General features: G+C 38.1%; 2 protein-coding genes across 8 annotated transcripts; both read right to left on the bottom strand.

Moving 5' to 3' along the window:
• Positions 1-461: 461 nt before the first annotated feature.
• LOC104443689 (bifunctional adenosine 5'-phosphosulfate phosphorylase/adenylylsulfatase HINT4) lies at positions 462-4835 on the bottom strand. 7 transcript variants are annotated; one of them, XM_010057197.2, is made up of 7 exons: positions 4595-4831; positions 4461-4507; positions 3609-3685; positions 3458-3524; positions 2484-2561; positions 2234-2356; positions 462-743 (listed from the first exon to the last, which is right to left on the bottom strand). In XM_010057197.2, exons 1-6 carry the CDS (start codon positions 4667-4669, stop codon positions 2269-2271), a joined length of 432 nt encoding a protein of 143 aa, XP_010055499.2. In that variant the 5' UTR covers positions 4670-4831; the 3' UTR covers positions 462-743; positions 2234-2268. The 7 variants fall into 7 exon arrangements, with proteins under 7 accessions (XP_010055499.2, XP_018730048.2, XP_039167776.1 ...); XM_018874503.2 differs by having other exon boundaries at positions 462-740; XM_039311840.1 differs by lacking the exon at positions 462-743 and adding an exon at positions 932-1496.
• Positions 4836-5972: 1137 nt separating this feature from the next.
• LOC104443688 (chaperone protein dnaJ 13) lies at positions 5973-13592 on the bottom strand. The gene is made up of 13 exons (XM_010057194.3): positions 13290-13592; positions 11844-12130; positions 10989-11186; positions 10799-10913; positions 10346-10432; positions 10003-10091; positions 9133-9217; positions 8572-8625; positions 8115-8195; positions 7492-7569; positions 7176-7412; positions 6363-6470; positions 5973-6281 (listed from the first exon to the last, which is right to left on the bottom strand). The coding sequence occupies exons 1-13, from the start codon at positions 13437-13439 to the stop codon at positions 6225-6227; spliced, it is 1626 nt and encodes a 541-aa protein (XP_010055496.2). The 5' UTR covers positions 13440-13592; the 3' UTR covers positions 5973-6224.
• Positions 13593-27467: the final 13875 nt, after the last annotated feature.

Raw genomic sequence — 27467 nt, 5'->3', positions numbered from 1 at the left:
TAAATCACAGAAATTAGGATTAGATGGCTTAGACATCACGAATCCAGCATCATCTATAAGATATTGCTGTAAATGAGAGCTCCCAAAGTAGGGGGGACACCAATCTAGTTTGAGCTTCAACTTGCTCTGGATGATCTGGTAGACCTAATAAAGAGATGACAACCTATTTTTCTTGAGACAATAGATTGACTAATTAGTTCAGTTCGATGCCAAGGGCCAATAATTAGTTGAGGGTGCTATTGAGAGAAGCGTGACAGTTCAAAGTGCCATCTGTCAACCACCGTGGGAACCATCTCTACAAGTCCAACTCATTGATTGCTAATACCAGAAACTAGAGCTTCTTGCTTGCATCCGTGATATCATTAATTTACTTCCATTTAGTTATTGAATTTTCAAAGTCTTTTAACTCTCGAAAGTGATATCTTTAAGGATGATTCCTTGCACCTCGCACACCTGAAAACTTCATGTCTGGACTTAGTTCAATAACTTAATATGGTAGATGCTGGTCCCAAGTTTCACAGGTCAATCATGTTAGCATGCATCAGCAAATACACAGACTATAGACACTTGCAATCACGTCATTTGCTCTGCTTCGCAAAAATAGGATAGACCATCAGTCCGTTGTTCAAGTGGGACCCATCAATAATTCAGATCAGCAAACCATCGCAGCTTCACCTCCAAGTTACCACCAGTCTAATGTAATTCGTACATAGTGGAAAAGGTCTATGTCCATCTAAAGTCTGCTGCACAGGATAATGATAAAACAACAAACTAAAGACTTCAGCAGGCGTATACCAAACTAGCAGACAGTTTTACAACATATAGGCAGATTTCAATCTCATCGAGTGGCATTCGAGTGCATAATTGCATAGAGATTCTTCGGACTGTTCTTAAACTAAAGCAGCAAACTGATGCCTACAAACACCTCAGCTATGAAACTGATTCCTATTTAGAAGTGATAGCATCAAGCGAATCTCACAAACATTTCTGATGTAGTTTCCTTGCCAAATCAATCACAAGAGGAAAGGGAAAATAAAGAGCACAGACCGTTGGTCCATTCTCACTTTCAGACCCTTGCTCATAGGCAGCGATTGAAGAAAATTACAAGAATTGGTACATCCATCGGACAGCAACTCATCACTTAGTCATGATAATTCATGGGACTTGCAACAATTACAAATATTATCTTAAGCTTTCCCTTACCAACAATTTGCACCTCTAGTTTCAAAATCCCACACTTTGCACCCTGAAGACTTATAATTCGTATGTTGAGTCTACACCATTGGGAAAAGGTTAGAAAAAGTACATAAGGGTGCAAAGCAGAATTTCCTTGAAACCTTAAGGTGCAAAGTAAGGGGTTTAAAAATAGAGTCTCAAACTATAAGTTTGAAAAACACAGGGTGCAGTGTGTAACTAAGGATAAAGTCGTGGATGTTGTTAATAAATTTGCCCAATGTAAAGTATTTATGGCATGCAAGTATTGGCCAAGTCGTTATCTGCACATGAATCGATTCAAAGCAAAAAACTCGGTTTCTTTCCCAAACCTATAAGATAAATGCACGAACTGCTCCACTCATTTAGATGTCTTTACTTTGGTTGCATTGGCGATAATCACAGAAACTAAAACAGCTTTTTGACATTCAGTTAAACTGAATAACAGCAAAGATGACCAAACACCCAAAAAACGCAAATTTGGCCATATCAACTTTGCCATCTTTCGTAAAAATACAGAGCAAGCATGCAAGGAGTAGGAAATAACATGATAGGAGGCCTTACCAAAAATATACTCATTCAGCTGAAACATCAACTATAATATTTACTTTTAAAATTTTAGAAACAACAGTTAAAGGCAACCGTTTTATTTCTTTATAAACAAAAAAATTCAGAGCCAGAGACACATGGATCTTGGTTAATTCATCCTTGAATAAACCGATAGTACAGGGTATCATTTTGTATAATAAAACTATCAATTTGTCCTTGAAAATACCATTCGCATTTCCTAGAAGGGAAAAAAGGCAAACCAAATTGTAGTGCAGATAGACTCAACATACCAGGTAAGTCTTAGCTGATAGGCACAGAGAGAAACACATTTGACCACAAACGAATCAGCACTTTATCATTCAAGGCACATCAGACATTCAAAAAATAACATTTGCACCATAAATAATACAAGGGAACTTCCAAATTATAAATGTGGTTAACTATATCCAATTCCAAATCAGAAAGTCGATACCATTCAATTGAAGATTAAGGTTGTGCATGATTTCGTTACTCCGGTTTTAGTTTGTCCAATAACTTCTCTGCTTCGATAAACCCACCAAGTGGTCCCAATGACAAGTACTTCATATGTTTCCATCTGTATAAGCTCTTCAATGGTTAAACTAATGTGTTTATAACTTCATTAAGTATGATTATGGTACCGAGAGTAACAACTGTCAAAACATATTTGAGCTATCGAGAGAGCAAAGAGGAAAAAAGGTTACCTGGGTATGAAAGGTAGTGCCAAACAATGAAGATGCAAATGGTTGACACTGTTGAATGGAGGCTGATGAAAGCCAAACCTGTGAACATAAATATCAGGAACAAGCAACAAATTGGTCAAAATGGTGAATTTAGATCCAAAAACTTCTCCCAGTTGCAAGCAAGGGAATCATTGACACACAAATTGAATTGCAAATGGCTGTTACTTCTGCAAATGACAGCATTATTATGTTCATATCAACTGCTCACGATGTGTCATTTAGTACTGATATTATCAAAAACTCAAAAAGCATAGTCCAAAGTCCAACATTGCACTTGAACGTCAACAAAGACAGGAGAAACTTCAATGCATGACCAGGGACCAACAAATCAAGCTAAGTTGATTAACAACAATTACATTTATAGAGTTCAGCGACGATCATTAACACAGATTGAGATAGTTTCATAATATATTTTTCCAAAGTTAAAAAAACATAAATAAAGAAAGCAATATGTAAATAAAATTTAAGAATGTGTAAACGATAGGATAAGCACTAAAAGGTAAGAAGCTTTTGACAAAATTTTCCCTATAAGGATTGCCTGTCAAGCACTCTACTCATCTTCCCAAGACATCAAGGATAGAGGGTGGGCACACAGTTTAGCACCCGTAAACGAGGCATCATTAACAATTCCCATTCAAATGAAATCTACAGAAAGTTGACGACCTAGCAGAGCTGTACCGGCAAGTAAATCTAACAAGGACAACTTTTCAGACAAGTGCCTGGCTATTTAATACTTCGACCGGATACGAACAGGTAGTCTCCAGCACAATTTTCCAGTTCCCTCAAACACATGGCAAAGTCTCCAACAACTAGAGGAGTGAATGCTGATCACCATGTCTTCCACGTCAGTTTAATTGGACGGATGCATAATAACATGGTTACATGAAATCAAAGGGATGAAAATCTCCGTGTGGCTGAAGAATATGAAAAAGAACCTGTAATGCTTTGACTGAGGCACATCTCTCTGTAAAAGCATTCTCCCCACATCCAGCATGTGACTCACTGGATGAATAGAAAACGAGAAAGCGGATAAATAACTCGAGGTCCCATGCTCTCAAATGAGTTATAACCAACGAATATAATTACCCAAGGTATAGTCTTCAGCTCTCCTTTTGAGGTCTTTCACAGTTGAAATGTGCTCCACTGGAATCACCAAATAATGCCTGTCGATCAGGCATTGAGCTTAAGATTTTCAGTCATCCCGAGAGTGCAGCAAAAGAGCTGCAAACCAAAGAGTGAAATCATTTCGAGTGATGCTGCAATCTGTGCCATGGGGCATCACATCTTAAACTCCACAGTATCAGTAGCATGTCTCTTAGAAGTTACCACCAACTCATGAGATGCGAGTAACATTACTATAAGAAAAGCATAAGAGGAATGCAATCGACAGCCCAATCACATCGAAAACCGCCAGGCTCCACAAAAGGAAGAGAGCAGATCATTATTCATCTCACATGCGGCCCAAACTAAACCAGGCAATCTCCATAAAGACTGACTCAACTCTTGGCAGTCTGTCGTGCTCTCGAAGCAGCATTTCGGTCAAAACTAATAGACGAAACTCGAAGCATTCAAAAGAACATGCGCCGCTCTAATTCAATGAACACCTAATACATCAATATGCGCTGGAATCAAGCGGAATCCCAATCCACATCACTCATCCGAAATCTCGATCGAACAAAACCCCCATCATTCCAGCCAAAAAGAAAAAACAAAACAAAACGATTCAGAACTCGTTATCCCGTCCAATCTCCAGAGGTAAACAGCAGTGCCCGCTCCAATCGATCAACCTACAATCATCTCGATCGAGTCGAGCCACGGTGTAGATCAACAAGCCTCCATCACAGCTAATCCGAACTGAACGAGCTCAAAGCACAATCCAGAGAGAGCACCAATCAGACTGCTCGAAGAAACGCGCATCGGGATAAGCTAGCGAATTACCTCAGAGCGGAGGGATTGATGTCTTCGAACGCGACCACTCGATCGTCCTGCGAAGCGCGAGAGCGCGAGCGACTCGATCAGACTCGAACGCAGAGAGAGAGAGAGAGAGAGAGAGAGAGAGAGAGAGGACGGACGGAGTGGAGGAGAGGAGTGGAGGTGGAGGAGCGGGCGATTTGGCAGAAGATGCAGGCCGGCGTCCCTCCCGCCATTCTCTTTTGCCCCCTCCCTTTCCTTCCTTCCTGCCTTCTTCTCCGGTCGTCTTCGCCTCCTGCCCTGCCGCCCCCACGCGAAAGTTTTTCCGGCTCCGGAATGAAATGGCGACGGACGCGCGGTCGCGTTTCGTTCCTCCGAAAGTCGAAGGAAGAGGAAGATACGGATTATGCCATTCACAAAATTAATCCATTTTTATTTGGATTAATATTACGAAAATTCCAAATTAATATATTCAAAATAAAATTATCCAAATTTTTATTTGTAATAAAAAATCTCAAGCTAGTATACCTATATAAATTTACCCTCACTTACAACATCAAATTATCGAGTTAGATAACATATGAAGATTAACGAAAGTACCAATTTGGAATTTTAATGAAATATGTGTATCAATTTGTGATTTATCGTGGTATTTAATGAAAATAAATTACAGGAAAATTTGTTATAAATATTTAGTTTGTGGTTTATGGTATTAATTTCAGAGAAACAATTTTTCAATAAAACAAACACGCATATACTTGTGTTTATAATAATTTATGCCCACTCAATTCTCCCTATATTAATTAGTGAATCTCTTACATTTTCTTTTTGATTAATTTAAATATTACAATACACACATTTTGATTTTTAAATTTAGAACAGTTGAAATTCTCTTGACATATAAATATTAACACGTAAATTAACATATAATTCTTAATAATCTTTTGAAGTCTATGTAGTATTTGTAAATTATAACTCCGCACGAGAGTGAAAAAAAATATAATTTTGGGTTGTATTAAAGCATAAACAAACAAGGCCTAACGAGTAGCTTATTAGTAATCTATTGAACTTCGTGATCTAAAATCTGCCCCTTAATTTTTGTGAGCTAAGTTTCACCATCTTAGGTATAAAAACAAGAAAGAATGACATAAATAATTTTTGAACTTTGTTCATATATACAATATAGTCATTTAACTTTTAATTTATTTAATGTAAACCATAAATTTGAGATCAATGTGCAATATCGTCTTTGAATTATAATTTTTTCAATGTTATCTTTGGACTTTTGGTACATAATTAATTTATTCCTTCAACTATATGTTAAACTTTCATATAATTCGAGGATAACATTAAACACGAAATAACGTTGAACATTTTCTCGTAGTCCAATGACTAAATTGAAAATGTATCAAAAATCTATGGATCACATTATACATGAGAGTGAAATTTAAGACCACATTCCACATTGGATCAAAATTGGAATTGGATCAAAATAGAGTGATCATTTGTGTCATTATCCCTAAAAACAAAAGATAAAGCAAAGATAAAGCAGCAAGCTTGCACATTGAAAGGGCACAGAAAATGCATCCGTGCTGTTTTAAAATGAGAAATGAAGCTTTTTTTGTACAATTTATCTCTATTATGAGAATTTTACAAGAAAATCAATCGAGGCTCTCTGGATACAAGAAATCAAGCTGAAGATTGAACTCGAGTAAAACTTTCAAACTTCAATTATCTAAAGAGGTATGGCAAAGCTGGGAAAAAAAAATTGCTAGATAATCAGGCTATCGTTCAAATTCGGTGATCTTCACGGGGGATAAACAGCTCCGCGTAATCATCCACCGTCACCTGCATTATCACGAAAATTACGAAACGAAGGTTATACACCGAGCCGGTTTTGCTTGAAGAGGGACAGCAAAGATGCACTACCTCGTATCTACTGCCAGCGTAAGTATACTCCAGGCGCAGTCCTTTTGGCTCTCCAGGACAGGGATCGCAAAATCCCATAATTCCCGATTTCTTTACGCCTTCGTGAAGCTGCAAATATACAAATTGGCAAGTGAGAACAAGCATCCGACATTGGCCGATAATGAAATCCCCAAGATTGCAGATGCGTCTGTTTGCCGAATGTGATTAACACCAAGCGTCACCTTGATGAGAAGGGCCCTGGCCTGGTTCGTTTTCAATGTTCATGAGAAGAGACATAGGCATGCAAAAACCTATATAAGTAACCTTGCACATGCAAGAATGGCTTCTGCATACTGGTGCGACCTTCCAAGCTTCTACTTCCAATATGTATCACTCTTACCGAGAGCACATGATTGGACCTTTGACGCTAAGCAAAAAATACTCTAAAATGCACAAGTCTAGGCTCCTCTGCTTCTAGAGAGCATACTGATATTTTTTAGTCTAAACTGAAGGGCCTGCTTGTCATGTAGATTTCGGCAAAAGGTGTCCGAATCTGGGGAGATGTGTGCAGCTTGATGCCTACCTTGGGGCAGAGGTTTCTGTGACTTAAAACTATGACCTCTAAGAGCTTATGTCACACCAAGGCTTCGCCCATTAAAATACCTTCACTCTCGGTTAAAAGAACCGTCTGAGAAATAACAATAGAAAGGCAGGTGCTAAGCTGTTGATTAAGGGTGGCTGCAGTCAATGCTAGGTCAAAGCACAGTCATGCTGAAGAATTTGAAAGAGAAGTGCAGGGAGCACAACAAATGGCACAAGAAAGAAGTAGCATACCTTAAGCTGCCCTGAATCAGTAACGAGGAAATTTAGAGGCAAAGTAACATCTATAACTTGGGAAGCCAATTCGGTGACTCCTCCTGATTGATCATATCTCTTCAAATTTTTAAGATTCCCATATTTTGCTTCAGTGATAACTAGTCCACCAACTTCCATTTGTTTGTTTCTTTTTCGGTTTGCCACGTTTTCTAACAACTTCTGAGCTCTCTGAGCTGCCGCCGTTGCTTCTTGTACCTACATGTTGTGACGATTTGCTTAAATATCTCTAATGAATACAAGGGACACTGTAGAGCAGCAAATGTTTTAGACATACCTGCGCTGAAGTTTTGTCTAAATTCTCCAAAGCCTTCTGCTTTTCTCTCTTAAGGAGATAAGGCTTGACAACAAACTTCTGCAATCATGGAACATGTAGGTTGTATCAACTAATGACTTTTCTATCGGCAGCATGTGTAAATAATCAAACAGGTAAGCATGGGCCTTGTCAACTGGAAAGATGCTCTTTAAAACACTGCATTGTCTGTGTGAATTACTAGTCATAAATTAATAAGTCAACATTTAGCCATCATGACTTCGTCCAATAAAACTACTAGTTACAATTGCCAATAAAAGTTAAGAGCTAGATTAAAGACAATCGTTGAATAGGTATAGAAACAAGATCCTCTAAGCCAGCATAACATTTGCATATAACCACCAAACAACTGAAAAAGAAGGCCTATGATGGAGCCCAACACGAAGGTCTTTCCAACTAATAAACAAGAATCATACAGTCAAATTCTGTAACAAGTAGGTTTGGAAAAGAGATTCCTTCCTAAAAATCTAAGATATGAAATGCCATGTATATTAGTTGGAAGACATCCTTCCCATTGCTATTAAGGTTTTAAAACTAAATTCTGTGCTTCACAACAAAATTCTCCATAAGGTGATTCAGATAAGAACCTTGAGAATGAAGTAAGCAGAAGTTGGAAATATAAATGCCCCGGCAGCAAACAAAGGATTTAGATGCCTTGACAGCAAAATCTGCACACAAATAGCCAAAAGCAAATATCTCAGAGCAAAACAAAATGTACGGCCTTCCGAATGTTCTCCACTAACTACCAGATCATACTTGGGACCACAAGAGAGAGTACATGAGGAAAGCAAACAAAATGAAAATCTTTAACTGTGCTGAAATGCTTTCTTATGACAATGCTCTCGAGTCCATTTTTTAGTTCCAAAAAATACTGGCCATCCTTAATAACAACTTATTAAGGTGGTCTACAATTATTTAAGCCTCTTCGAATTTTCATACATAGAAATCTATTCGACTTTTATAACTAATGAAGATAACCACTTAAAGCACCTATATTGTGCCTCTAATGCAAGAAAACAAATGAAAATGCTAAATCCAGCTTACAGGAACAACTATCTTTTGGCCACCACGGCGCCACTCAAATTTCCAAAATATACCCTGCCAAGAGAATAACACACAGAGAAGGGGTAAGCCACACAAATTAAAGAAGTAATGTAAGTGTAAATGATGCAGACAGAATAATAACTAAGGAGCCTGCAGCACTAATGGAAATGTCTTAAACTCAATCCACCCTAATTGTAATAAAATGTAATGGAATATTTTTAGACATTTGGCACAAGACCATTCTATCCAGGTGAAATGTAACACAACTTAACAGGACTTGCACTTTTATAGAACCATGAGATCACAAGGAGGGGCCACGCCATTGTTGTTTTGTTCCTATTATCAATTTTCTACATAATCTCATCTTTTTCTAAATATACACTTCAACACAACATTGAAATTTTATGTTAAATAAATAGTATTTTATTAGTTAGTTTTTTTGCCTTCTAAAAAATGAATAGCACAAGAAGATCTAAAGATTTTTCAAATTACATTTCATGAGGGAAAAACAAAAGTACACCAATAATCATCTAGCCATTACTCTTAAGAAGCACCTAATACCTGTATCCCAATTGTGTACAGCATGCGGACAGTGCTAAAGTTGGAGAGTTTTCTTCCACCACCAACTTCGACCTCTAGAGCAGTGCTGTGCAACAGGTAAAGTTATTGAAAAAACAATATAGCATAATAACTAAAAACAGAAAGTGCGTCAGTATATATTAAAATCTTGAATTATCTATAGGTTTGAGGTCCAACTACAAGACTTTGTTTATCTTAAAAAAATGTTTGTCAACCATAACATAAAAATCAATGTAGCACCCTTCCTCATTGTCACATCCAGAACCATATTAGTTCCTCCTAAGCAACAAACATAATCCTATAACAAGAGATGAGAAAGTTTATAGCAAGTCATTAAGGCAGGCATGCTACACCATCTACTGATGTTAGCAATTAAACTGATTGTAAGAGCCTCTCATCTTTATGCTGGGTCCGTAAGTTGCTCAACAAAATTTCTCCAGTCATCAAAAACCATGATTTGGGAATTTTAAGATATAATAATGCTACATAATCCTATAACAAGAGATGAGAAAGTTTATAGCAAGTCATTAAGGCAGGCATGATACACTATTTACGGATGTCAATCAAACTGATTGTAAGGGCCTCTCATCTTTATGCTGGGTCCGTACGTTGCTCGACAAAACTTCTCCAGTCATCAAAAACCATGATTTGGGAATTTTAAGATATAATAATGCTACTGAATATTATTAACAGGATGGCAATGTCTCATAAGAACTTGAAACGTGAAAAATAATCAACTCAATCAAAAGTGCTATGAAAATTAGTAACATGCGAAGCGATTGCTAAAGTCCAAATAAATATAGTCAAAGTCAATTTGCAATATCAGTGCCCAAATTCATCTACTGCAAGTACCTTCCAAATCTGCCAGCAATACGCCCATGAGATTTTGAAGAAAAACGCCTAGTGTAATGAGCTGATGCCCCAAAAGAACTTGTTCCAAGCTGTAGAAATTGCAGAAGGTTGGAATAAACACAAATGAACATGGTTAGGCATAATAAAAGAGAAACTTGGCTCAGGGAGGTTCTTTGGGGAAAGAAGCATAACAAGAAGGACCATGGGAACCAAATGTTATATCACTTAAGCATATGTGAACATGTTCACATACACTTAAGTTATGAGCATGTGTTTCATCATATTATCTCCAAAACTCAGGGATGAAACTTTGAGCATGACTGAAGTGCAAATTTGGACATACTTTCAACTCTCCAGCAGCAGACATTTTCTCTTCTCTCTTTTGCCATCCAACTGCAATAGATGATTCTGGTCCTAATACAAGCTGTATCTGCAAAAAAGATGAAGAGCAAAAAATAAGAGAAATATTTGATGCTGGGAAAAGACAGTGAAGTATAGCAACTGTATCGACAGCTAAGAACATGCCTTAATTTTATAAAGATTTCTCATTGTCATGTATTAATCTCTGCCATGGGTACTGCAAATCATATGCCCTCTACAAATGTTTTATCATCTATGAAATCGATCAAATTACCAACATTAAGCCACAGGAGTTTTTTATAAGCCTTCAAGATCATGTTGCTAGGAACCTTTATAAATCAACCCTGATATAGTTTATTGATTGTAATATGGTAAACAGCACAGGGCAAATAACATTTCGGCAGAGAAAGAGAGAAACTTGATGCAGCTAGAATACATTTCCATTTGCTGTTTCTGAGAACTGGCGGGTCCACGCATTTGACAGATTTATTGACCCATCTTGCAAAGACATTGCTAAGCCCATAGTCGCTGATGAGTGTTGTGATAAATGCCTATCACCAAACAAAAGTGAGAAAAAGTAGTATGCTTTGCATAAAAATAACATAAATAGCTCATAAATGCTCCACCTTGTCGTTTGCACGCCAACAAGGGCCTGTAGACCAAATGAGACCATAAATTCTGCTGAAGCAGCAGGACAAATCTGATGTCCAAGTACAAGAGAAGCAGCTCGGCCACCAGCATTTTCACTAACTGCCAAATTTCCACCAAGAGCTAGGGTATTCTTTTTGGATATTTGAGACTGGAATTGACTTGCCATTTGCATTCTGAAATACATGAACACATAAACTCAACAGATACCATTGAGCAGCAGAATATTATATGGCCAGAAATTGTCAATGTGGGGAAAGTATGGAATTTTAAAATTTTCCATTTCTTATAACAATCACAGACCTAGGCAAAAGGGTTTGCTGAGATCATTGTAATGCAGTGGTATATATCAATATTAGTCAGCCTCACAGCTGGATCCCATAAATTTGATCTACAGAATCATGAGAACATCTAACTCCACAAAATTTAATTTGTAAGTGTTAAAAATGATTAAGGAGAATGGATCAAGTTGACATCATAGGTAAACAGCCATCAGCTTGGTTGTCATTCAGCTTTCACAAAACCATTTCATTCTGCAACGTCTTTGCTCACATTGTGCACTTGTGCAACTCGCAATTTATCATCAATCCTAGCATCCTGTAGTCATGCTAAAACGATGATCTCATCCAACTTGATTTACAGCAATGAAAATCAGAACTCTATTCACTGTTCAAATCTCAATTCCCCCTCCCCCCCCAAAAAAAAAAAAAAAAAAAAAAAAGGCATTAGATTCGTTGTCTGGTCAAGTCCTCCTGTATCATCATGCATCAGGCAGAATGCATCTTAATTAGGATCCTCAAATAGATTGGCAGATACATAAGTTGAAGACCTACCCTCTCACGAAGCTGTCACCATCCAAAAAGTGTGGCACCGACAATTCTGTCATTATTGTACCAGATGGTCGGAACTGCGATAAACTCTTTTCTTGTTCCTTCATTCGCCTTAACCTTTCAAGTTCTTCTTTAATTTCCTCAACTTTACTCAGCCTTGGACCAAGTTCTAAACCTGAAGTTAACCCCTCCATACCATATATATCATATATTTGCCTTTTAGTCTCATCGGACAATATTTCATATGCTTCACATATCCGCTGAAAGTTCTGTGTAGCAACTTCCTTCATCTGAAAATCAGACACTTGTTCCATATTAATAGGACTTATGATCGTCAATAATCAGGCTGAGAAAAGGACAGCATCGGAATTGAAAGATGAAGATGAACAAACTTATGAATGGGCCCAGGGCCAAAGCAACTAACAAAATGTTGATGGCTTTGTACCACGATTCATTCATAATATTACCATAAGATACACTGAGTAGCACTAACAACTACCAATCACATGCAAAGAATAGTTGAGAGAAGCCATCATGAAAAGAGCAAAGACATGCTGCACTTAAGAGGATAAATCTTCAACTGAAATAAAAAGAAAATTAAGTGTCTGGTGTGAACATAAAGATTTCCGATTCCTTTTCTCCCTCATTTCTAGTCCAACCAATAGACATCTTCACGAGAGGAGAAGGCATGGGCTTGCCATTAATGCTTATTGGACAATTGCAGCATCTAGTTTTGAACATTGGATAGATCATAGACTGAGAAGGAACAGTCCAATCGTCTTTGAAATGATGTTAAAATATTTTTGTATATCACTAACAATGAATTAGGCCTTCCCAATTCTGCAAAAGCAATGGGACAATCAAAAGGACACTGCAAAACTTGTTATTGCCGGGATACAAATAATATAAACTGCCATTTTCAGCAGTTGACATTTTACATCAACCAAAGATATCCCCCTTAGATAGAAACAAGATTTTTGGTGAACAGACCAAAGACAACCATGTAACGGTGCGAATCAAGATAGAATAGATATCCATTGATGGGATAGTCGCATAACCTTCTCGAGATAGAAGTAATTCTGCATTTGAGCGGATTAAATTTCCCAGGAAAAGGGAAAGAACAGCGGGACAGAGTTCTCCCAAGAACACAATTCCCATCAACACTCGGTCAAACACATAAGCAGCACCGCCGCACGCAACCAAGGCAAACTCGATTGAGCCACAAACATGAACGAAAAAAAATGCTAACAAAGTCAAACCGACCACAACCCAACATCCAAAAAACCTCAGCAACCATCCCAAGAAACCGCCCACGAATCAACCGACAGACGCCGCCGCGAATCCCAATCCCCCGCCGGGAACTCATCAAAATTCTAGCTGAAGCCACCCGAATCTCCGACAACCAGCAAGTAGAAAGAACGCGAGGCGGAGCGAGCTCAAGAAGCATACGTGAAGGTCCTGGTACTTGTCGGGGTGGTAGACCTGAGCCCACTGGCGGTAGGCCCTCCTGATTTCCTCGTCGGAAGCGTCCGGGGCCACGTGGAGCAGCGCGTACAGCTCCCTGTGCGGGGGCCCGGCGACGTCCTCCTCCTCGTTCATCTTCACGGCGCTCCCGATTCGGTCGCCGCGAAGCGAATCACGGCTTCGACAGGCGCGGGTACGGAATGGAGCGAGACCTGTTTGCTGAAATGTCGCAGAGGGAGGGAAGGAAAGAGAGGAGGAGGTGGGAGGGAGCGTTTCTTTGTGCTCGGGGAAGGGTTTAAGGGTGTTTTAACCGAACCGGAACGTTCGACGGCCCCGTCGTGGACTCGGGCGGCAGTAAAATTTGGGGATAAGGGACCACTAGTAGTGTCATAACTTTGGTACATCATATTTTTTTACCAATCACTTAAGTGTCATAATTTTAAAATTTTTTGAAAGCGTTCATTTAATTATTAGAAATTTAAAATTATCGCAAAAATTCGTATTGTAGTTAAGTGATTGAGAAAAAAAAATTATGACACTAAAGTGAATGAAAAAAAGTTGTGATACTTAATTGAGCGTTGTGCAAAAGTTATGTAACACTTATAACATCATTTTCTAGTGAAATTTGATTAAGCCGCTTCCAATTGACTTTAGCGGGATCCGCGATTACTGTTAATTATCTTGTGCTGTGAGGGAAATGAGCTTGAGGCGGGACAATTCGAGTGCTTTGTCAAGCAACCTCGGATTCGTATGGACTCGATTCAACAAGAGCGCAATCTTAATCAAATCATTACTACTTTCTAAAAAAATCTACATATCTGAATAAAAAATAGCATTTGTCTCGCTTATAAAGTTTTCCATACTATCCCTCCATCAAACAAAAGAGAGTTAGAAAAATGAGGGCCTATTGTAATCAAGCACGCCTTTACAATTACCGACCATTTGAAAAGGTAACCATCTATAGATACCAAAAGGAAAACTCGTTTTGGTAAAGATGCAACATACAATGATTATATATTAGGAATATTAAAAAAATAATAATAATCGTGTCAAATCATACTTAAGATTGTGACTATAACTTAGTTTAAGTCGTGTTAGATTAAGGTCAAAGTCGAGTATTTAAATCTTATGTTAGAGTGGATCTCAATCGAACCCAAATCATGTTTTGATACTATGGAGCATGTGAGTCAACCATCGGATAGCTTGGCACTATATTGTTACGATTTGACTATATTATCCCAATGTACTCGATTTGACTATATTACACCCTTAGGAGAAACTTGAATTTGATTTTTGATTATTGAGCATGTGAGTAGACTATCAAGTAATTTGGCACCATGTTGGCTCGATTTGACTGTATTACACCCCTTGGATGGACGCCATTTTACAAGAGGGAAAGAAGGATTTTGGTTCCTTTTTCTTTTCTTTTCTTTTTTTGACTGTTTAATCTTTAACTTTTTATTTTTGTTTCGTCGGAATTGGATCATCAAACAAAATATATTTGACCGAAATTCGTTCTTCGGTTTTTTAATAAAAGGAGAGGCGTCAAATGGTGATTTGGGAGAGGAGTAGTATCAATGAAATACAAAGGAAATTATAGATAAATTTTGACAAAATTAATCAATATCAAAGTATATGAAACTTCACCGGAATTTAATTGACGACAAAATTCGAAGACATAAAAATACAAGGCCAAAATTTAATTAGTGACTACCTACAAATTAGATACATGTTAGAATCAAATCGATGGTGAGATATCTAGAAACTACAAGTATAGGAATTGAAAGATAACAGATTTTGTTTGTTTCTTTTGGCGATGGGGTACAAAAAGTAAGACGTATTATTTAAAGTCGACAATCAACGTTTACAAATGATTGTTGAAAAAAACAATCCTAATGGTTATGAGAAGTTACATTATCCATAAGTAGTTACTTCGCGGTCTCCCATTTTCTAGCAACACTTACCTATAAAAGTTTACAACAATCCTAAAATAACAACAAAATAACCACCTATCGGTTATCCTCGTGTCGATTGTTTGCCATTGATATCAATGTTTCGTCAATCATCTTCAAGGTTCTTATCAATAATTTCACATTATGCATCATTGATGACTTTACCGACAATTTTTCGATTCTCTTCAAGTCATCCATAATTTTGTTCATAACTTATCAAACTTTGCTCTCATTGACTAAGTCTATTTGATGTTGATAATAATCAAAAGTTTGTCATTTTTTGGTGTATATATATGTCATATTTTAAAAGAATTGAATGATTCATTGATAACTCAATTCTTTTAATTTAGATTATTAGGAGTCATCATGCGCCTCCTAATCATTGGCGAATTTTATTTTTCCTTGCTGAATTGCCACTTAAACTGTTTTTCCATAAAACAATATAATTGGCTCTGTGATAACTCCCTGAATGGTGTCACCTATAATATTTTAGTTAATTTTCCTTAATTTGAATTACTTGGCTTTCAATTAATTAACTAGGCCATCTTGCAAAAGTAAGTCGAAGATCTCGTCTGATTTTATCAATATCCAATGACTAAACTCGGGTGCCTCTAACCATAGCCATTGTTGCTTCTTTTAATTTGGCAAACTTCAAGGATCGACGAAGATAAGGCTTGCTGAGCACCGCTTTTGCCACAACAATTGAATATTTTCATTGTGGTCAGATTCATCTTTATCATAAAAATTTTCCCCAAATAAACGCATCTTAAATTACAACATCCGCACGAAAGCGGCAAACAAGCAGCAGCGGATATCAGATCCTAACCGAGTATTTTCAGCACGTATCAACGACCCCTTGGTAACTCAAGAAGTAATGAAATGGCAGAAGAGTTCGAGCGTAGATTACGAAAACATTCTGCAGCAGAACCTGTAACTTCATGAATCAATGAGTTTAAATTCGCCTTCGCGAGCTGGGGCGCGAGCAAGAGAAGGAGCACGAGAGAGAGAGAGGAAGAGAGATCAGGTGTCCTAGCATTTTCAGAGTTCTATAACCAACCAAGTGCTGGATCCTTTAGACGTAATGGGTTGTGACTTTTAAAAAATTTCGATATTTCTATACAGAATATCGTGAGGCACAAAAAACTAAAAAACTTTATGATGAGCGAACCCGGAATTTACGTCTTTTAATCCGATGAATGTCGAGAGGTTTTGGATCAATAGTCGCATGAAAAAAGAATCTGAAAGGGGCGTAGGCACGAGGGAACCACACTTTGAACTTTGCATAGCTTTAGGGGTGACGATTCTTTGCGTTGACTTGCGCCAAGCAAGGAGGTCAAATCTTGGTGCATTTTTACATCTATCGATGACCGAAATTGGGTATTGTTGATCCTAGGTAATGTTCATCAAAATTCGAATTTGGATCATGCTCAATCTATTCGTCATTGTTTAAGCGAGCTTAAATATAATCGCCAACACCATTTATGAACTAAATAAACGCACGATGTTAAGTCAATCGATTGATTATGTTGCGCGATGCTTTGAATCTCAATTACTTGGACCCGTTCTTGGGACAACAAGCAAAAAACTAGCTTGCCAGTAGATTTACAATATGACACGGTGATTTTGAAAGTAATTAATATTTAGATCTTTCCAGGCACCTTACAAGCATTTGTGGCGTCATATTAGACTTCAGATTTGGTTAACTTTCTTTGTATCTAGGGCATTACGTTCTGGTTTTTACTCATAGATCATATATTTCAGGGTAATTCACTAATTAATATAAATCTTACTCTACCAATTGCGCCAAAAAAAAAAAAGACGACTTTAGGTATTGAATTATTTGCAAACTGTTGCTCAAAGAATCTCCAACAAAAGTAAGAAAATCAAGGAGAGATTGATCAAGATACATAGATTGTTACTCAACATTATAAGAATTGAGAGAACGTAATTTTATTAATTTCATCATCTTTTTTGTGATATGCATTTCACCTTAGTTCACCACAAAACGTACATACCTTACCTTCGAGGCTAATACATGTATGATCACTTTGTGATAGAGTGAAAAGGCTCAATACAGCATAAATCATCTAATGTTGTTTGGGGACCTCAGGTTCCGCTTTAGATAGCCCTCCCCAAGTCCAACCCCAATCGAAAAAGTTCAGCTGCACTCCATTGCCGGCCTTGACACATGCTTTGGTGCATGCCTGCTCGCTCTCGCCGGACGCTATGCAAGCCGGCATGCATTCTTGGGCGCTCTCCGGTGGTGGCGAGGATGCAGCACATGCCACCAGAAACATGGCGATCACGGCGATGGCGAAAACTGTGCTCCTCGTCGCCATTATCTTTTTCCCCCTCCCTTCTATTTAATCGGATTGCAAATGGTGGCTTTGAATTGCTATGGGCGAAACCCTTATGGGGTTTATATAGAAGGGCTAAGCCTTAAGTTCTTAACTGAATGTAAAAACAACTGCGCTTGCCAGGAGGGTAATGCTTGTTGTTACTGTTACGAAAATGATTTTCTGTGGGTTGGAGAAAATCATGGGGACAGATTAGGGTTTATGGCGTTGGACAAACGCTTCACGTTGCCTTTCATTTTACTTTTTTTTGTTGGGAAGTTCAACCCGCCTTTGAATTTAGTTAAATTCAAAAGAATTTCCTTTTTCAGTTTTATTAAGGGATACGTGCAATCGAGTCCCACCTTTCCAAAAAGTAGAAATAAGTTTTAGAACTTACCTATATTGCAATCGAATAGAAAGAAAAAAGAACAAAAAGGAAAAAAAAAGTTGAAAAAAGAGTCATCTGGGCAAGTACCCACAATTTTTCAACAACGGTCTTTAGACAAGCCATTGAAAATTACCCACATGGAAAAATAAATCCATATTTTTTGCTATGGGACAGTTAAATATTGTTATTGTAAAGTGAAAATCGAGGCGGATGAACATATAATTATTATTGTCACTATCAGTATGTATTTACATATATATAATATAGATATGTTTTTAGATTAATTGAATTTGCTGGATTTATTAAGGTCCATAAGACCTTAACAAAAGATCCAATGACATTTAATGGGTTAGATAGACTCCTCGTGATACGTTTGGCAGCCCATTTTGAGCAAGGAAAAATTAAAGTGGATTTGCAGCATATATCGAGAGGATCAAAGGATATTACGTGGTAGGTGATATAAACTCGCACTGGACTCTTCCCCTGCCATGGAAAGGGAAATATGGGGTAAAGCATAGAGGTAGGTAGATTGAAATGATTTCACAATTTTTTTCATCGCCCTACTTTGTCTCGCGAGCATGTTTACACTAGTCTCCGACAGTAATTTAAGTCACCTGTGTGTACAAATCCTTCAAGAAATTACATTCCATCCTTGTGCTTCGAAAGATGTGTGCTTTTTTCTGTCCTAATATTATGTTTAATGACGATGTTAGCTTTAGTACAGTTGATGATCCAATAATTGCTAAACAAGCACGTGGTTATGTGGTGAATTACTCATTAATTGAGATGGGTCATTTTGGAGAATGATTTTTTTTTTTTGGGTCAGTCCTATTATATTCCTACTCTACACTCACTCTTAGACTTTTGCCCTACCTCTTGCAGGGCGTGGGAATCGAAACCTACTCCTGAAACTTATGCGTCCCCATCCCATCCTTCCTGAGAAGGTGAAAATTTGAACCCTTCATCTTTTGGAGAATAATTAAAAGGAGGAGAATTAATGTGAATTTTTCTTTGTTATAAGAGAAATGTAAGATGGGCTTTCATCAACCCCAATGCATTAAGATCCACCGTCTATATTAAACCTAAGCCGAATCCTAAACTTATCTCATGATTAATGGATGGTCGACACACGACTTTGCTCTTAGTGGGCTGAAGTACTTATTCACCACTTTTCTTTTCTCTTTTTTCTTTAATTAGAGTATTGACAAATTTTCTTGATGAACTTTTTGCGTATCTATTACCTCAAAATTTCTAATAGGAAAAAATTATCCAAAAAACTTAAACATATTGTACGGCCATCAATTCAGTCATGAACTTTCCAACTTTATCAATGTAGATCTCAACATTTTCATGATTCTCCAATGTAGTTCGTCCGACCTAAATTAGCCACTTATAGTCCGTTGCTGTCACCTAATCTAACCTAACCTAATAAATTGAGCTTGTGGGCACTGTTGTACCAATAGTTTCCTCGTTGTCGTCAGAAATCGGCACTCGGGCTCCAAAAGCCATTTTGGTTCATACGTGAAGAAGGGAAGTGCGTCTAAAACTCTCCGTCCTGGCCAACCCCATGATGCATGCGTATCGTCTTGTCTGCATTACCTGCAATTATCTGCTCTTGCAAGTGCAATGCACGAAGCTTCATGGAAATTTCCTTCGAGCATTAGGCTCCACATTTTTCGACCCATTATGTAGAACATGACAAAGGCCTTCCTCTGGAATCGTATGGACATGTACCGACCCAAGAAAAGAATTATATTTGCATCAAACCTGTGTAGCTCCATAGATTTTTTGTAGATCAGATAAGGAAGGCTGTCCCATTATACACCAAGTTTTGTCTTTTTGTGATAATTCTTTTTCTTTTTTGGTCGGTAAAATGCAAAACAAAGGAAAAGTGTAGATCTGACCAAAAAAAAAAAAAAAAAAAAAAACAAAGAGAAAGTGTTGGCCGAAATGATATGATTATGGATACTTCGCGTTGTGAAATTTGTCTTCTTAGTCATAAACTTAAAGTATGAATATCAATTCAGTCCTAAACTTGACAATTTTGTCAATTTAATTCTAAAGCTTTTCGTGAAATTCCAAAATAGCTTACTTGGTAATCTAGTCATTGTCGGGTCAGCGATTTCTGATGAAAATTGATTAGAATGACTACTTTAAAATTTTACATAAAGGTTTAGGACTAAATTAGTATAATAAAAAAATTTATGATTTAATTGATATTTGTATTATGCTAAGAATTAATTGGATAATTCTGGTGGAAGGTATTTTATCATAGACGCAATTTTGACGAAACACAAGCAATATATCTAAAAAGCTCATTTATTCCCTGATCAATAATAATTATATAAAAAGATTGATTTTTCAGATTTAGCTTCATAGAGTGAAATATCAAAATTTGGTTACTTCAAATTTGGCCAAAAGGGAAGGAAAAAAAACCAATTGCTCAACTAAGGTTACCATTGCACGTTTAAATATAATATATATATATATAGAACAGGCTATTATTAGAATATTTCAATATTAAATCATTTATTCATTTAAGAAATTAAGATTTTAGAAGAGTCGACAGTAATTTTACAAGAATCTCACGGCCACATCACTTTTGTAAATTTAATATAGCAATCTTGATATTACTTTTATAGGGCGCTTTTATGTTTAGTAAAATCTTAACGTTTGTTAAAGTTGAATTGTTTTTTTTTTAACAAAAAAAAAGTTGAATTGTTTTTATATTTTTTTGCATATCGAAATTAGGATAAATGTAGATCATGATTTACATAAAGGCATCGCAGATTGCTCTCCACTGAGATTTATTCACTCTCCGTACGTCCATTCACAGCCAAGCTCTCTCTCTCTCTCTCTAAAATGGGGATGCACTTGGTGGCATTAGCAAAGCTCAAGCTCGCGCTGGTCGCTTCCCACGGTCTAGCCCCGATTCTCGCCGGCGGCCTGATCTGGCCGTTCTTGCTCAAGCTCTCCCTCGCCCTCCAGCTCTCCCGGCGAAACAGCTACGCCGACGTGGTGCAAGCGTCGAGCCTCTTCTTCTTCCAGCTGAGGCAGATCGTGGTCGAGTCCGAGCGACCGGTGAGCCCTGCCCACGAATCCCGGCTGAGAAGAGCCGTCCGTCTGGTGTGCCGGAGAATGGCAAGTGTCCGGCGATCGGTGGCGGCAGCCCAAGGCAGCGGCGGTGGCGGCGACGACGCCGATAGCTTGCACACGCTCTCGATGATCGCGCTTTAATTCATTCGACGACATGCGAGTACGTTTGCAGTCTCTTTTCCCTATTCATTCTTTGGATACAGTGCGTCTCATCGCATGTGGGAGTGATTTGATTTCTTGACGCTTGAGGATTCTGCGTATCACTTTCGAAAGCGAAAGCGAGAACATTACTTGTCTGAGGTCGAAAGAGATTACAGCAAATGAACTGAGCACATTCGGATTTGTTGGTGATTTCTTGAAGCAAGAGTATTTCTTTACGTTAAAGAAACGAAACCCCAGTTCATTTCCATAATCTTCATGCTGTCAAAGTCCGATGTACGTAGATTCTTGCTCGAACGAGGAGTCTTCGTTCCCAAGCAAGATCGACCAGTGGAGGTCGCATCTCCGTGCGAGAAATTAGATTCGAGGCCTTACCTAATCGCAAAGGCGAGGCGACGTATCGAGCTATAGAATCACAATGACTTTATCAGGTTTTACGTGGAAACCCAAAGGGAGAAGGAAATGAAGGGAGTGAAAATTTGGAAGAGAGAGAATTAGAAAGAGGAGAATGGTTTTCTTTTGTTGATAATTTTTCCATGTAACGGAGCATTTCGATTCATCTTCAACATATGTTTCGTAATCGAATGATATGAAAAATATCGAAGTTAAACCGACTAGTTTCTGACCCAAAAAAAAAAAAAAAAAACTAGCTTTTAGCAACCGAACCGCCAGCTAAGGGAGCAAAAGTTGATGTCGATGCGACGGATCTGATGTTTAAGTCCCGGTCCTAGTGTTTCCCATTTAGAGTAACCTTGGGAACTTGCTACCCCACGGAGGAGTTCTTGCTTGATGTTGGATGGAATGATTTATGTGAATACATAAGGAATTAATCAAGTTGAAAAATATATCATGTCAATGGTAAAGTCAAAGTGTTTATTTATTTATTTATTTATTTATTTATCAAACTTGGAAATTGCACATCCAAAATCTATCATGAAGCACCTTAAATCTTGCAAATAATGTGCCAATTTGTTTGAGGAACCATTTGATTACCATTGTGAAGTGAATCCCAAAGGAGCTATTTGAGCTATCAAGTATTTGGCTTGGATGTGATAAGTAGCATTAATTTAAATCCCAATTTCTCAAGATAATTGTCCAAAAAATCCTAAACTAATAATACGGTGATTAATTCAGTTTTTAACCCAAATATTTTGATGACTTTCCTATATAGTCATTTTGGTCAATCTTGGCCCAAAACCATTAACTGGGAAGTCTAGTTAGTGACGGCTATCTACATAGCACATTCGACACTAACGTGAATAAATTTTGTATTTTTTTTCATTTTTTTTTCTTTTGGCCCACAAGCAAAAGGATAAGAAGGGGGACAAAATAGAAAAAGAAAAAAAGAAAAAAAATTACAAAATTACAAAAATTGTTTACGTTAGCGATTTTTTATCAAAATTAATTGAAAGAACAACAATGAAAAATTATCAAAATGTTTATGATTAAATTGACCAAATTGAAAAGTTTAAAATTGAATAGGCTGTCAAATATTGGGTTTAGGACTTTTTGGTCAATTTTTATTGATCTTTGCAATCCAAGGTGATCATAGGGTCATCGGTGCCATCTTGTAACTAGAGCGTCACTGAATATATGTGTACCCCATGTGCATTCATGTATATTAGATGAGTCGGTACGTTCAGAACCCACCGAAAAGAGAGAGCCCTAAAGTATTATTGGTAAAATGATCAGGCAAATACATATGGAAATGACATTTGAATTTATCTCATCGAAGTACCTTTCAGCTCGTGACCATAGTGACGAGCAATGGGGAATCAATCCCCGAGATATATAATTCAAAAGAAGAGAGAAGAAAGGCAAGATCCTAATCTAATTTGCTATTTCAAGATCTCCAAGTCACGGCCCCAAAACCCTATAGATGAAGCAAGCTGCATGGGGGAAATCTCATAAAGCAGCAAGCCAATACGAGATACGCCACGACGAAAACGATATGAAATACAAAAGGGGAAGGCCAAAAAGCATGGCAAAATACGCATTGATTCTTTGCGTTTGCATGTTGATGCAAAGCGTGCGTACTAGTTTATTACAACGACTTTATAGTATGATAATGTAAAAGGAATTTCAGTGAAAGCAAAAGATTACACATCTAAAACCCCCCATGAATAATATTGCACTTTTGCCAACCTTTCAATTTTGCATTTTTACCAATTCGGTCCTAAACATTTTAATTTTGACAACTGAATCCCAAATCTTTTAATGATTTTTAATTGAGTTAATTTGATCAATTTTAGTTGAAGATCATTGACATGAATGTCGATTGTCCTATATGGTCGGTCAGTATTGATATTGACAATTTTTAATAATATTTTCATATTTTTTCAAAAAAAAATTCATTTTTTCCTTTCTCTTTCTTTTTTTTCTTCCCTTCTTCCTTTTTTAGCTCGTCACTGAGGCTTAGTGATTGATTGACCAGAGGCAAGAGCAAGCAAGGTTGTTGGCCGTTGGCAAAGCTCGCCAATGTCTGACCAGGTCGAACCTCGCCTAGTCCCAAAAGTAAGAAAATCAAGGAGAGATGGATCAGGATACACAGATTGTTACTCAACATTATAAGAATTGAGAGAACATAATTTTATTAATTTCATCATCTTATTTGTGATGTGCATTTCACCTTAATTCACCACAAAACGTACATACCTTACCTTCAAGGCTAATACATGTATGATCACTTTGTGATAGGGTGAAAAAGCTCTTACCTTCAAGGCTAATACATGTATGATCACTTTGTGATAGGGTGAAAAAGCTCTTACCTTCAAGGCTAATACATGTATGATCACTTTGTGATAGGGTGAAAAAGCTCAATACAGCATAAATCGTCTAACGTTGTTTGGGGACCTAAGGTTTCACTTTATCTACCCCTCCCCAACCCCAACCCCAAAAGCTCGTCAGCTGCACTCCATCGCCGGCCTTGGCACATGCTTTGGTGCATGCCTGCTCGCTCTCGCCGGACGCTATGCAAGCCGGCATGCATTCTTGGGCGCTCTCCGGTGGTGGCGAGGATGCAGCACATGCCACAAGAAACATGGCGATCACGGCGATGGCGAAAACTGTGCTCCTCGTCGCCATTATCGTTTTCCCCCTCCCTTCTATTTAATCGGATTGCAAATGGTGGCTTTGAATTGCTATGGGTGAAACCCTTATGGGGTTTATATAGAAGGGCTAAGTCTTAAGTTCTTAACTGAATGTAAAAACAACTGCGCTTGCCAGGAGGGAAATGCTTGTTGTTGCTGTTACGAAAATGATTTTCTGTGGGTTGGAGAAAATCATGGAGACAGATTAGGGTTTATGGCGTTGCACAAACGTTTCACTTTGCCTTTCATTTTACTTTTTTGTTGGGAAGTTCAACCCGCCTTTGAATTTAGTTAAATTCAAAAGAATTTCCTTTTTCAGTTTTATTGCAATCGAGTCCCAGCTTTTCAAAAAGTAGAAATAAGTTTTAGACTTACCTATTTTGCAATCGAATAGAAAGAAAAAAGAACAAAAAGCATAAAAAAAAAAAAAGTTGAAAAAAGAGTCATTTGGGCAAGTATCCACAATTTTTTAACAACGGTTTTTAGACGAGTCATTGAAAATTACCCACATGGAAAAATAAATCCATATTCTTGGCTATGGGACAGTTAAATACTGCTATTGTAAAGTGAAAATCGAGGCAGGTGAACATATAATTATTATTGTCACTATCAGTACGTATTATTTAGATTAATTGAATTTGTTGGATTTATTAAGGTCCACAAGACCTTAACAAAGACCCAATGTCTGACTAGGTCGAGCCTCGCCTAGTCCCAACAAGGCCAAGCCTCACCCAATGATGACAAGGTCGAGTCACTAGGGGAGGGCAAGAGTCATCCGAGGCCAATGAGTTCAATCTTGCCGGCCCTTGCCTTTATTTAGCTATAGGAGGAAAAGGGAAGAAAAAGTAGAAAGAAAAGGAAATTAATTAACTAATTAAAAAAAATAAAATATTATTAAAATGATTTACATCAACGACTTCCCGTCAAAATTGACTAGGTAAACTCAATTGGTAAAATATGAAAATTTTTAAGACTTAATTGATAAAATTAAAAAAACTTATAACTAGATGACAAAAGCGTAATATGTTTTGAACTTTTTAGATAATTTTATCCGAGAAGAATGGGAGGACCGGTTCAAACATACAGGAAAATGAACTTTCAAAGAATATGAAGTCTGACTTTGGGCAAATTCCTATTATAACCGGTCCACGGGGGACGAGGTGAAAAATAATATTTCGATCATATAGACATTTCGTGGGGCTGATGACATTAAAAGATCCTTCCATCGATTCCCTGAGTTAGAGCCTCCCCTGCAGGCTGCGGCCACGACGTGCCCTCCTATATGGCCCAACTCTTTACGGACCAAAGCGACCCAGCCACGAGAGCAGTACGTCCCTCGTAAATGCGGCATTTATGATGCCAAAGAAGTCATTAAATGGGCATAAGCCATTGGTGCATCAAATTCTCTATCCAAGGGCTCGAACGGGGCTTGCAAGTATCCATGAGCCTTGAGATGATCGAGTCTTCCCGCCCTTGATCTTGCCTTACGAAATGAAATTGTGGATGTGCTTGCGAGGGGTGAGCATACCGGACCATCCAAATTGGGAACCGCCTAAAGCGAACCAGACCTGCCGGTGCGGTCCACTTCCTGAAAGGATCGATCTAGTTCCTGATTCCACAAAAATGGAACAGGTGATTGTCAATTCGATTTCCGATATCGAAAGGGAACCGGATTGGACCGAACCGACAGATTGGACCGACCTTTTTTTAAACATATTTTTTAATTTCTTAAAAATAGCAATAGAACTTAAAAATATAAATAATTCTTGTATTTTTCTTTCTTTTTCTTTTTTGCTAAATAATCTGTTCCGTAAGACCAAACCAGTCGGACTGCTCTGGTTCCCGATCCTAGGGTGGTTCGGTCTGGTTTCCAATCCCAAAAATGGGGAACCAATCATCCCGGTCCGGTTCCTGGTTCCTAGGTGAAATCAAACCGGACCGGACCGGGAGGATTGGAGTGAGGTGAGCTAACGTGCATCTGATGCCCTTTCACGGAATCACGGCCCAAATATTCAAATGGGTTTGGACCTTTGGATGCTGTTGAATTCCCAGTTTGCTTTAATCCTTTGCGCCGCATTTTATGTCCACAAAGGTGCACAGCCAGAATGTGGCTGTGTTCCTGTTTCATCGAAGCGAAATCTTGCGATGTACAGAACCCCAAATGGGCGAGAAAAAAGGCAGCTTCCGAGCACGAGCTGCGTGCGCCATTGATTAGCGCGAACATGAATCCTCAGTTCTGCTTTAGCGGGTTCGTAACTACAAAGCACCAGCGGCATTTGTTGGACAGCGTCTGGTTTCATGTCCAGTAAGTTCAGCAAGAAAAATCATTCCACCGGATCTTGGTTCCCCACTGATCCATGCTGTCTATTCTTGGATTCGCGGCGCAAATTAATCAAATCGGACTGTTCAATCGGTATACGCCAAGCTTGCTTCCTGGCGAAAAAACATCACTCAACGATTGCAATAGATGAAGACTCAACTAATATTGATCCGCATGTTCGGTACTAGCTAGGGTAAAAGAACGTCCACATTTCCGACAAAAAGAGGAATATCAACTGTGCCTATTACCCGAAAAAAAGGAAGAAAAAAAGGGGAGTTGATGGGCGCTCCCCAACATCATTTTCGACCGAACGAGATTAGCTAATGATTAACACTAATTACACGATCGAGATCAGAAAAAAGTTTAATCTTTCGGCGACAATTATCATCCCGAATTCAAATTAATATGCTCGCAGTCCCCCAACGAAGAAGCAAAATCAATAGTAGATTTGACCAAGCACAGTAAAGATGGTCATAGGCTCTTAGCTCGTAGTACCCAAGTACATTCATTCGGCGCAAATCCAGGTTCATCACTCGCCCCCGCAAATTCCCAATCTCTTTCGTATCTTTCCTCTTTCTGGACGCACTGAAGTACGAATGGATCCAAACGCAACGGCAATGACGATACCGCTGACCCACCATTCTTACAGTACATTCGTTGGCAGTAACCTTTCAGAGGGGGACAAAACACTTTATAATCCGATTTTATTATTGCTCGGTACATTGGAATTGGAATACCTCCGTCGTAACATTCGGGTCCTGAGAAATTCGATTCACTTGGTATTTGAATTTTGAAAAACGATGAGGACTTCATTCCCTTCCGA

This window comes from Eucalyptus grandis, chromosome 5 (genome assembly GCF_016545825.1).
Source record: "Eucalyptus grandis isolate ANBG69807.140 chromosome 5, ASM1654582v1, whole genome shotgun sequence".
In the NCBI taxonomy this organism is placed as follows: Eukaryota; Viridiplantae; Streptophyta; class Magnoliopsida; order Myrtales; family Myrtaceae; genus Eucalyptus; species Eucalyptus grandis.
Note: the sequence above shows the minus strand (reverse complement) of the source record. Positions and strands in the feature narration are given on the sequence as shown.